The 12,324-nt window shown below is 42.3% G+C and overlaps 1 protein-coding gene across 1 annotated transcript; it reads left to right on the top strand.

Annotated features, from left to right (window-relative positions):
• The first annotated feature begins 393 nt into the window (after positions 1–393).
• Positions 394–11,075, top strand: LOC149933312 (uncharacterized). Its single transcript, XM_090156367.1, has 4 exons — positions 394–542; positions 658–896; positions 6,571–7,112; positions 10,430–11,075. The coding sequence occupies exons 2-4, from the start codon at positions 735–737 to the stop codon at positions 10,707–10,709; spliced, it is 984 nt and encodes a 327-aa protein (XP_090012493.1). The 5' UTR covers positions 394–542; positions 658–734; the 3' UTR covers positions 10,710–11,075.
• Positions 11,076–12,324: the final 1,249 nt, after the last annotated feature.

The raw sequence follows: 12,324 nt of genomic DNA, 5'->3' as shown, positions 1-12,324 counted from the left end.
ATATAAAACCAAATGTTCAGCCTTATAATGCTTTGAACTAAAATGGTAAACGAGCGAGCGAGTCGATTTAATTCCCGGAAGTACAATGAATGAAATGACTTTTCGCCTCACCTTGATGAAAGGATGTAGATTATGACATTTACCCTCGCGTCATACTCTTATATTGTTATTTTTCGTATGCCTGTTCTCTATTACGCGTCAAATCCTTCACATTTCGATGAATCACCAGAAGTTCATAATGTGTTTTTTACGATCTATAAAAAAGTATATCGTCAAGCATGAAATTCCGTAATTTCCATTTTTACCTTAATTCATTTAAATGAATGTCAACTTAAATTTAAATGAAAAGAAATATTATAATAAATAAATAAATTAAAATTAATTTAAAAATTAAATGTTTACTTAGGCGTTGAAAAATTTGAGTGTAGTTCTTTACTTTATTTTGATATATTTTTATTGAGAATATTATATATTAATAAAATAATCCGTTTGATATAGTTATGGGTAAATTAATAATTATGCTACTCTTGGTTTTATGAAAAGTTACCAATTTGAACATGGAAAGTATAACAGTAGAGTTTGAAAAATTATGGTTTAAATCAATACTTCACGTAATTTATAATAATATAAAAAATTCTAACTCTTTCAATATTGCAGAGCGACGCAACATGATGGTATACCCTTCTTCAACATACCATGTTTTGTATGACTAAATTCATCCCGATGATAGAAAAATGAAAATGGATCTGTCCATGTGGGTGGTATGCCTGTGGTTGGTAGCGCCGAATCTAATTCCATTCGCATCTTCGGGAGGACACACATATGTTTGGGCGCCAGTTAAATTGAGTATTCCATTCAACGGCCTTGTTGGATTAGCATCGCTAAAAGTTGCCAAGGTAAGATGTTATGGATTTCGCGGAGTAGAAATAGGCTTCCCGCGTAGCTCAAATTTTTGTCAGAAGTATCGCCGCCAGAATGTGTGAAACCTGTCTGCTCATTTAAAATTACCTCCGTGCAACAGCTGAACGTTTCATCATAGTAACGTTATGATTATTTAACTTTAGAAATTTAGCTTGCGGATGGCGCCCATAAGACCGACTTGCTTTCCAAATTCCGGCTCTTTTATTGTAATAGCATATGGGTAACCTAGCTTTTTATTCACTTTAGTGTATGTAAAGATAGCCAGATCCTGGTGGCGTTACCGGGGAGTCGTGTTCCGGCACTTGTAACCCATAAGGGCGGTTGCGCACTGGGAGATGTTAGCCGTGGTCAAATGGTACTATTTCCACCTCCGACTTCGGTCAGGTAGGGGCCGGAAACTGGGTTTCGGCTCAGGCTAACGGAGAGGGTCCAGGCAAACTGACCACCTCGGCGTATTGGGTAGCCTGCTGTGGGGCGGTGGGTCTCCATATAAGGCGCAGTGGCCCTGTTTACCGGCCTTTTGGAGCCACACCGGGATATCCGGTGCCAGCTATGCCGGGTTACGTGGGTCACTGTGTGCTCGTCGATCCCCATTAGGAGCTCTTTCTGAAGGGCTAGGCTCTCTACCTAAGTAGGTAGTGTGTCGGCTGGCGGTGTTATCCACTCTCAATCCCACAGCTGTTCGCCCCATTGCTGCGCCTTTTGTCGGGATGAGTGGCTTGCGTCGAGGGTGAGACCGTCAGTAGTACCCATGACTGTTTTTGTCCACTGTCCGGGCTTGTGCGCACTGACGTAGGGCAAAATGATGAGGCTACCACGATTTCGCTTGGAGCACCGGTCTAAAAATATCTGACAACTTGTAAAGATAGCCATAATTTTAAAACATTAACTGAAAATATTAATTTATTTTATTTAAGTTATAAAGTAAATTAATTATTTTCATAAATCATCGACTTCATGCAATAGAGGGCGCTGTTGATAAATCAACATTAAACCCCCCTTCTTCACCAAAGAGGGGATAAGTCTAACTTATTGTGGGACAGGCTTTTTCATTCTTACCTTCTAAAAAGTTGAATAATCCTGGTAACATTTAAATTCCATAGTTCTCTGCTATTTCCACATACATTTAGTTGATAGGTATTAAAGCAGATGACGGTTCTTTTCTAAGCTTGTAGCCCTTACCAGAAGTAAATAATGTTTATTACTATGTTTCGCATAAGTGTGTTAGTTCCCTATCTTCCGCACGTTACATTTTTACTAAGAGCTATTTCTAGAATGACCACACATTTTTAGTGAATATCAGACTAAGGCATTACGCCTAATATGCACTCTTTGGTTTTTAAGTTTCATTTTTTTGCCCTGCCAGAGGCACTTATATTTGGGGGTATAACGTAAAAAATATTAGTAATTATTTCGAATAACTGACACACTTATCGCATATAATTATAAATAAAATACTCACATATACCAAGAATGTATTTGGGCGGCTGAATGGCCGGGCAACTGCCCGGGGCGCCGGTTTGAGAGGGGCGCCGAAATTGAGTTGAGCGCCTTTTACCAAGAATTGGATTTGTTTAGAAAAATTTTAATGAAAGCATAACATAATTCGAAAAACCTTTAGCTAATTAGAAATACATATCGCTTTCCCAACGAAAATGTCCAACATAGTCGATGAACGTTTTTTCTCTACTATTTACTTTACAATAGTAAATTATCCATAAAATTACAGTGGATAGTTCTGACGGATAAAGCATTTTCCTGGTATTTTCATTATAAACCAGGGTATATAATATGAAGAAGAAAAAGTGATTGGGCGATACTACAAGAATAGAAGAAGGAAGCCCAAAGGAATATAGTACTTCAATGTACTTGCTTGCTATTTCGTTGTAATTTATCCAGCTTTATGATAAATAAACTAGCAGGCCATCTTCAAGAATTCTATTTGTTTTTTAGGCTCTTATGAACCGGCATTCAATCTTCAAAATGCATTTAAACCGTTTTCGATGGCTAGTTCCAAAGCAGTCTATCGGTACGATTTACTCTGTCGTGTGTCCGTGGTTACAGTTAGTTCTATTTTACGAGCACGCGCAGAAAGCCATTTATTAGTTTTAGTTAAATAGTTTTAGTTAGATAGATATTAATTAGAGTCACGTTGAATTGAATTAAGATGTCCGAGAAAAAGCAGCATTCTGGTTCTTTTCATAAAAAAAGGAAATGAAGAGAAGCCGTTGAAGCAGAAAAGCAAGCGACAGCCTTAAAAAATCCCGCAAAATAGTGTTTTAATTAAGTTGTTAAAGCAATTAATATAAGGAATAAAATAATTAAGTTTACTAAGAACAAACCGAGAGTTAAAAATAAAAATATACATTATTATTATCTTTCACTCACGGGTTCTTCGTAATCTTAATTCTTTTATTTCACATATATTAAAGTTCTAAAGTTCTAAAGTTCTAAAGTTCTGAAGTATTTTAATTCCGACAAAAGGCGATGCTCATCACGTTAGAGTAAAAGAGAAGGTCAGCTTAGAGCTGACCTAGATATTTCACGTGTGAAGTTTACGCGGTTTGGCAGGGACTTCAGGTGGTCCGGGAGAGAGTTTCAGTCCTTGATGGAGGAGGGAACAAATGCGTGCTTCCGAAGTTTAGTTTTCAGATAGGGGATATCATAGGATTGGCCGGTTTTCAAACCGCGGGGGGAACGCATCCACGATGATATTGTATGCGCGATTGGTGAAAAAGCCCCATTCGCCTTATGGATGATGGAGTTTATCGCCACAAGACGTTTGATGCGGCGACGCGACGTGAGAGTGGGCCACTTAACATTCTTAAGTACTTGTGAGATACTGATGTCCCACGAGTACCCGACCGATGTGGCGAAACGGACGGCCTTTCGTTGTCCATTTCAAGTTTGTGGGTTTCCGCCACGGTGTGTGTGGACCACAGGGCTGAGCAGTACTCCAAAATCGGAGGGACGTAGGTTTTTATATGGGCAATGCCTTCGTGGGAAAGGAGCAGCCGTGGAGGCTTCGACTGAGGAAGCCCAGAGCTCGGTGGGCCCTAGAGACAGTCATAGAAACGTGGATATCCCAGGAGAGCGTGGCAGTAACACCGAGATACTTGAAATCTTGAATGTGATCGATGGCCGTGCCTTCAACTTGTTACCCGAAGGAGGTGGGTTTAAACCCTCGGCGGCGAAGGCTTAGCACTTTGCATTTTTTATAGTTTAGTTTCAGCTTCCAGTGGCAGCTCTAGAGCATGATTTGGTCGAGGTCCAGCTGCAGGGTGTAGTGATCGCAAGGGCAGCAAATTGCTCGAGACAGGGTGACTTCGTTGTGGTAAATGGACAAACGAGAGAATACACCAGAGCCTACGTCATTGGCATACATTGTGAAGAGAAGAGGGCCAAGTACTGAGCCCTGTGGTACGCCTGAAGTCACGGGATACCAATCTGACTCGGCACCAGGAAGTACTACACGGAACTCACGCCCCTCCAGGTATTAGGCTAGCCACCGTAGAGTGGGGCCGCGTACGCCGTAGCTATGTAGTTTCGAAAGAAGAAACTGATGAGGCACCGTGTCAAATGCCTTTCTGAAGTCTAGGAAGACCACATCTACTTGGGGGGCGGTCTCCAGACCGGTGCACCAAGCGTCCACGCTGGAGTGGAGCTGGGTTTCGATACTGTAACCACGGCGGAAGCCGTGCTGGGCTGGAGTAATGGCATTATGGAGCTCCAAGTGCGTGGTGACGGAGGAGGTGACAACGTGCTCAGCAACCTTTAGGAGTTGGGCCAACCGGGAGATTTGTCTGTATTCCTCAGGATCATCTTAGGGCCATCCCTTTGGAATCGGCGTTACATTGGCGCGCTTCCAGTCATGGGGGAGTGTGGCTGTGAAGAGCGAGCAAGCAATCATGTCCTCTACCGGAGATCCAGCGGTACCGCGCAACGTTTCAGGATTGCCGGGTGAAGTCCATCGGGCCCTGGCGCTTTATGGGGATTAAGCTGCTGAAGGAGCTTTATGATTCCCGTGTTGAGATTGTGATATCTTCCATAGGGGGCAGACCGGGGGGAGGAGGGGGACAACGAATCTGGATGAGATGTTGCGTGAGGGGTGTGACGTAAGACCGCCTCAGAGAGGGTAGCCTTAAAAGTGTTCCACTTGTCACACATATCCTGGTTTGGGAGGCACAGTAACTGGAGTTCAGCGGAGATAGCTTCAGTATCCACTTTGCAGATCGCTAGGCAGGTGCGGGGGGCAGTCTAGGTGCTGAGGGGAGAGCCGGCAGAGTGAATTGAAGGAAGTCGTGGTCCCCGAGACCTGGGCGGTGTATCACCTCGCCAACAACTCCTGCGGGAGACGAAACCGCTAAGTCGAGAATGGTTTCACAGGAAGACGTAGTTCTGGTAGCACTTAGAACGTGCTGCGTGTAGTTGCACGAGACCACAGTGCACAAGAACTTCGAATCGAGAGTTAAAGTGTTTTGTAACAGATCCCAGTCTATGGATTTATAGTTGAAATTGCCAACTACTAGGATATCAGAGACACCCTTGGACAGCTTTTCAATTAAGGCGTTGACCCGGGCAGAATACGACTTATTGGACGAGGGGGGACGATAGACGCAAGTGACCCTCAGACATTTGGAGCCCATAGTAAGTCGCACTACAACCGCCTCAATGGTATCCTCGGAGCGCACTGGATAAGATTTTATGCTATTGGCGACCGCGATCAGGACACCACCACCGTGTCGATTTCGGTCGTGACGGTATACGGCAAAGTCTGAGCAAAATTTTTCCGAGGAATTTATCGAGGAGTCCAGTTTTGTCTCAGTTAACGCGACAATAGCAGGGCGGAGAGTCCGTCGAGACCGTCGGAACGGTCAGGCCAAAGAATATAAAGCCCCAGGAATGGAAGGTGTAGCTCCGTCTAGTGGAACTTTTGCGCCTCTCGTTTTTAAGGAGAGACTGGATTGCGTTAACTGTTTCCGGTTACTCTGATTTGCTTTGCCGGAAGTTTCTAACGCAACCAAAACACGCGGCCAATAATATCAATCTTCCATTACTGGGGCTTTTATTCTTTGGTCAGGCCGACACTGTCGCTGAATTGGAAGTGTTTTTTGGCACTGATACTATTCAGTATGGACATTATAATTAATGTACTTAAGGTATACTAGTCTTGCCACCTTACCTAGTGTTTCAAGCTCCATGTAAAATATCTACGTACCATAAAGAAGGTATTAAATATGTTTACACAAAGCATTTAGAAAACGATTAAAGGATTATTTATTGTCATGAAAACCGTAAATTTATAACACGGACATGGTAATGTTTTTCCGGGGGGCGGGGTAGTTTAATTTAGTTTCAAAATAACAGGGGCGCCAAAAATCCCCCTTGCCCGGGTGAAAAAAATTACTTGAGCTTGCCCTGATAATCCACCTCATGCCTGTAGGCTCCTCTTTTTCAAACACAATCAAATATATCTTGTATCTCAGTAGTTCCCTAAAACTTACGTCTTACGGAGCCATTGAAACACACATGCGTGTCGTTAAATCCTCTCCGTTGGTCAAACTTAGTCAATATCCCTAAGTATAAATAAACACATTCTTGCAAATACTTAAATTCAGGAAGTTAATTGAATGAATTTTTATTACGTAGCTCTCACTAGCAACGGCATTACTAGCCAAAGGAAAACTTAAAATTTTGAAAACAGCGCGCAAAAAAATCTCCAAGAAGAAGTCCAGTCGTCGACCACCAGTTATTCTTCCTCCGAGCATCGCTCCGCTGCGTTCATTGCCGGAGTTCAATCCCTGGGCTCCATCTTTTCCGCCAGTATTTGGACATCTCGGTTCATCGTCCTTCAATCACCATCATTTCGTACCGCCTACTGGACTAACACCTTTTCCTTTTCCTCACAGTCCTTTTCCTAACAAGCCTTTTCCAAGTTTTGGACCGGTGGGTGCGGCGTCCTATTTATCTCCGACATATGCTTTTCCTGGGCCTCCCGGACCATTCGGCCCACCCTTTAGTCCCTTGTTACCACCACTCCCCCGACCTTTACCCAAAGTTCCAGATTATTTAAAATCGAAGTTAGTGGACCCCAAGGACGCTTGCATTTTGAAGATGGTGTGCGAATTTGAATTTCATCCCGATAAAGCTTCAGGTGGACAAATAGAACAACTGCTCTTAGGGTTATCAAAGTAAATACATTTTGAATTATTTAAAACTAAAATCATAAGATCTACCTCTTGTGTTTGATATGTTGGTCAGTTAATCGAAATAATAACTGATCGCTATGTAACTGATTAACGTAGAAATGATGTCACATCCAAATACAAAGCGAGTAAAATACACCACTTAAAAGGAATTATCACCAGTGGTGTAGTCGGGCCAGGGCGGGGCAGGGCGTCGCCCCGGTGCTTTTCTCAAAAGCAGGGCGCCGCCCCGCCTTGGTTTTTCCATTTTGCCAGGGCGCGCCCTGCCTCTTTTTTCAACTTGCCAGGGCGCGCCTTGCTTCTATTTCGTAAATCATTTTTTCTCGAATAAAGGGTGTGTGAATTTATTATAAATTTTGGTCGCAGGAAAATACCATAACAATTTCAAATCGTTACCTAGGTACGGTCAGCTTCGATCACGTTAAAAATTGAAGTTGGACGTACATTTATAGATTTAAGATTTATTGGTAAACCCATACAAAGTACAACCCCTTGAAATCGGGGCGGCTCACCAAATTAAAGGGAGCACGGTTTAAAAAAATACACAACATTAAACCAAATATATAATATATAGTACTAAAAAGTATCAAATATAAGTTACAGTATGCAACAATAAAATTATATATATAACGAATAAACATTTAAATTCCTAAATATTTTCACGACGCCACGTATCTTTATTAGCCCTCCAGGTAACCAGAATGTGTTTAACTATATACAAGTGATGGAAATTTCTCGACAATCCAAGGGCTTCCTCTAAGGAGATTTCCGGGTTCCGCACGCGCCATTCAAAGATATCTTCATCGCTTTCACCAACCGGACAATGAAAGAGTACATGGGCGATGTCTTCATAGGCATTCCCACACAGCTTGCAGGCCGGTTCAAAACCAAACAAACGATGTTGCCTCTCTCCCGTCAGAAGGCAGCCCGTTCTAGCGTCAAACAGGAGGCCACTACACCAAGAACCATCATAACACGATTCGGTTTGTGGCTTCTGTTTCACTAGGTAGAGCTTCAGATTATTCTTGCTTTTGACATCATTACGCCAACGCCTCTCCGCCGCTTCATGAACAACTCGCACTACTACAGCAGCCCATTCTCTGTCGTTCGTCGCTGTATTCCGGGTCGTGCCATTGCCATAGACACGATCAAGCTGTGCCATACGCTTAAGTAGCCTGGTCTCAACTCCTTGAAGCCTCAGCGATCTAAAAACTATGCCAGGAAGCATGGACGCCGGCATAAGTAACAGCCGCCCTAGGTATTTCAGCTTATTCGTGGCTTCACGTTCCTTCATGCTGCTCCAACCCATTTCACCTTTAATTGCAGCCTTAGCTGCGAAAGGGCCCGCCGAAAGTGCAGCACGGCCAACTTCTCTCTGAGCATATTCAAAGGCTGTGATTGAGACCCGGGAATATGGTAGAACATCGTTTGCATACGTGATGGTGGGTACCGCCACAGCTTTCCACAAAGTCCTAGATACACTATATTTGTTATATGATCCATCCGCCATATTCTTGACCACCCACCGTAGACGAGTAGCTTTAGCTACAAGGTTGCGCTCATGATTTTCCATATAGTTAGAACAGAACAGGACACCAAGATAGCTTTACTCTTCCACCACTTCCAAAGAGGCGTTTTGCAACGTAAAGGGGACCGGGCTAGCTTCCAAACATCAAAACTTTTGATTTCTCTGGGCTAAACCTTAACGCCTTGGAATCAGCATAAGCAGAACATCTATCCAACAGCTCCTGTAAATCCGCCGCAGAATGTGCCAAGAGAAGAATGTCATATGCAAACCGTAAGCAAGGGATCGACACTTTGCCAACAGAGGCTCCTTTATCCTTCTCCAACTTTTCGATCTTAGCGCCAACTCCCGACTCGGACAAACTCACCGCAAGGCCATTGATATAAGAAATAAACAGTACGGGGGACAATGGACACCCCTGACGCAAACCTACACCACACCTCAACGCCTCAGTAGTAACACCTTGGGCTGTGTATATATACGAGCTATCAGCGTACAGTTTTTGAATTTGGCGAACGACACTCGGGACAAAGCCGAAGTCACGCAACGTTTTCCACAACTTATCATGATTGACACTGTCGTACGCCTTGTGAAGGTCAAGAAACGCAGAAAATAGAGAGCCCCTGTTTCTGATAGAGTTTAACCAGCTGAGAAAGCACAAAAATATTGTCCGAAATCCTTCTACCTCTTCGAAAACCATACTGAGCTTCATCGAGCAAGCCGTTTATTTCCATATACCCGCTAATTACGTTCTTTCCAAAGTATGGCATACACTTTGTAGAAGACCGACGTTACTGCTATAGGACGATAGGAACTGAGTTCTTCCTCAGCCTTTCCCTCTCCTTTGAAAACCATAGTAACACGTGACTCTTTCCAGCTATCCGGAATATCATCTTGATGCATAATTTCGCTAAACAGAAACTAAATACAATCCTTTGCCGGTACAGCCAACTTCGATTTCGCGCGTAATCGAAGTTGGCTGTACCCAGGTAGCGCCCCGGTTCTTGTTATTTTAGGACTACACCACTGATTATCACTCACAAATTGATAAAGGGATTTTTAGGTGCTACTGAATTTCTTTAGCAAGCGCGAAACTCTCTTCTTCCTAAGTTCCTATCACTATCGGGGATAATAGGCGTAACAGCAATTGCACATGTGAGAAGATATCACAAGAAGCGGCCATGTTTAAAAAAAGAGTATATGCTCTACTCCTGTTTTTAAACATGGCTGCTCCTTGTGATACTTTTGCACATGCGCAGAGTAAATGTTTTCGTCGTAAATTTGTTTGAATAAAGTGTTTACAGTTTTAGGAAAGGCGGTCCTGCACGCTTCCACAATGTCGATAAGTCAGAGTACGTGTTAAGTCTAATGGATTGTACGATAAGTAGCATAATGTCATAATTACCCTTAGAAAAAATTATAACCGAACTTACTACTAACGGCCCAAGTCGGTGCTGGGCTTGAGTGTCAGTAAGTTCGGTAAGAAAGTTAGAATTAAAACAATAGAATATGTCATACATATGGTTATTATGTTACTTATGCTCGTACTGAAGTCACCCAAATACGTGTCGTCATACTGAAAATGGTGCTTAGAATTTTTTTTAACTTGTCGAAAGTAGGGAGCACCACGCTTATGTGAAACAGCTAGGACTATGAACTTGTGGTAAAATCAATGTATTCTTAGACAATCAAGGTCTAGTTTCCTCATGCCAGATATATTCCGTGGTCGAAATTATTTTCTTGTAATTGTCTCCAATTATGTGAATTTTCTTTTTAGACCACTGTCATCGAAGGCATTTTTCAGACGACGCAGGGATTTGAGTAAATCATTTTGGATTAATATCAAGAAAGTTCCCAGAGACGAGAAAGTCGGCTCGGAATTATGCGAACATCGTTACCCTTCGTGTTACTATAGTCCGGTTTTTAAGTTTAGTAAAAGAAGTGGAGAACTGCCATACGAAGCGATAGCCCAGTCTAGCGACTCTAGGTTTCAAAATTTCGTCATAGAAGTCAGAAAAAGAATCGCGGAGTGGACCGAAAAACTTAAACGGTTATGAAATCATCACAATAACGCCTAAATAAACGTTTTTATTTATGATATTAATCAATTAAGATTTCAAAGTGATATCGTGGAAAGTGATAATTTATTATCCATGGTAAAAAAAAAACATATTTATTTTGTTCAAACGAACTGTACTGTTGAAACGTATTTAATATATTTTATTAAATAAAATGTAAGTTGCAAAAATTTTCATGTAGAAAAGGAGAAAAAATAATGCATCAATTGACTTGGACAAAGGCACGATTTACATAGTTTGAGTATTTAGGTATTTACCCGAATAAACACATTATAAAGCAAACATAGGCATTTTATGAAATATTTTGTGACTATGTATGTTGACGTTTACCTAAAACCACGAATATATTATTTCAACAAGGTGTTTTGATTAGATCGCTCCAGGCATTTTTCTCAAAAATTATATATTCTGGATACACGAGAGAGATCTTTGCAATTTGTAAATTTCAGAAAAATCTTGGAATTTTTCACGGTTTTGGAAAAGTAATTTTTTTACCGCTAGGTGGTAGACGAAAACTTTTAATGAAAATGATGTAGAGTGTACTCACGAACTTAAAATAAAGTAAAAATAAATTATAGGAATTAACTTTTTGAAGGAATTACAATGTACTATTCTTATAATAAATGAGGTTCGATATTTCCGCCATCCGCTGAATCTATATATATATATATATATATATATATATATATATATATATATATATATATATATATAATAAAAAGCTGTTGGTTGGGTGGTAGGTAGGTAGGTAGGTTCGTCAACCGATTTTGGCGACTTATTTCTCGATTTTCTGACGCTTTTCGCGCGCGCGCGCTCTTTCCACCGCGGATTTGGGAGGGGGGGGGGCGGGTGATCGTTCGGGGAAGTATCAGAAGGCCTGTGAGTTTCGGAAACGGGGAGGGGGGGGGGGTGGTTACGGGTTCGTTCCGATTTTAAAGTTACGTGGCTCTCTCGGCGTACGTTTGCGGTGGTTCGACTATGGGGTAAAGGGTGCCACGGAAATTCTCGCATTGGTAAGGGGGAGGGTAGTACGACGGAAATTCTCGCATGGAGAAAAGGGGGAGAGAGTACCACGGTAATTATCACATGGGAAAAGCGGAGAGGGGGTAACACGGTAATTATCACATGGGAAAAGCGGAGATGGGGTACCACGTTAATTATCACTTGTGAAAAGCGGAGAAGGGGTACCACGGTAATTATCACATGGGAAAAGCGGAGAGGGGATACCACGGTAATTATCACTTGTGAAAAGCGGAGAAGGGGTACCACGGTAATTATCACATGGGAAAAGCGGAGAGGGGGTACCACGGTAATTATCACATGGGAAAAGCGGAGAGGGGGTATCACGGTAATTATCACATGGGAAAAAGGGGGAGAGGTACCACGGTGATTATCACATGTGAAAAGCGGAGAAGGGGTACCACGGTAATTATCACATGGGAAAAAGGGGGAGAGGTACCACGGTGATTATCACATGTGAACAGCGGAGAAGGGGTACCACGGTAATTATCACATGGGAAAAACGGAGAGGGGGTACCACGGTAATTATCACATGGGAAAGAGGGGGAGAGGTACCACGGTGATTATAACATGT

The sequence above is a fragment of the Leiobunum rupestre genome, chromosome 8 (assembly GCF_980474605.1).
Source record: "Leiobunum rupestre chromosome 8, qqLeiRupe1.1.hap1, whole genome shotgun sequence".
NCBI lineage: Eukaryota > Metazoa > Arthropoda > Arachnida > Opiliones > Sclerosomatidae > Leiobunum > Leiobunum rupestre.
The sequence above is the reverse complement of the archived record's forward strand: the minus strand, read 5'-3'. Positions and strand labels throughout refer to the sequence as shown.

What these genes read in the sequence shown, in the direction of transcription:
- LOC149933312 (XM_090156367.1), top strand. Translation starts at nt 735, where the DNA reads ATGAAAATGGATCTGTCCATGTGGGTGGTATGCCTGTGGTTGGTAGCG. An exon ending in CATCGCTAAAAGTTGCCAAG is followed by an intron (nt 897 to 6,570) that starts GTAAGATGTTAT and finishes TTTATTACGTAG; the next exon opens with CTCTCACTAGCAACGGCATT. An exon ending in CTGCTCTTAGGGTTATCAAA is followed by an intron (nt 7,113 to 10,429) that starts GTAAATACATTT and finishes TTTTCTTTTTAG; the next exon opens with ACCACTGTCATCGAAGGCAT.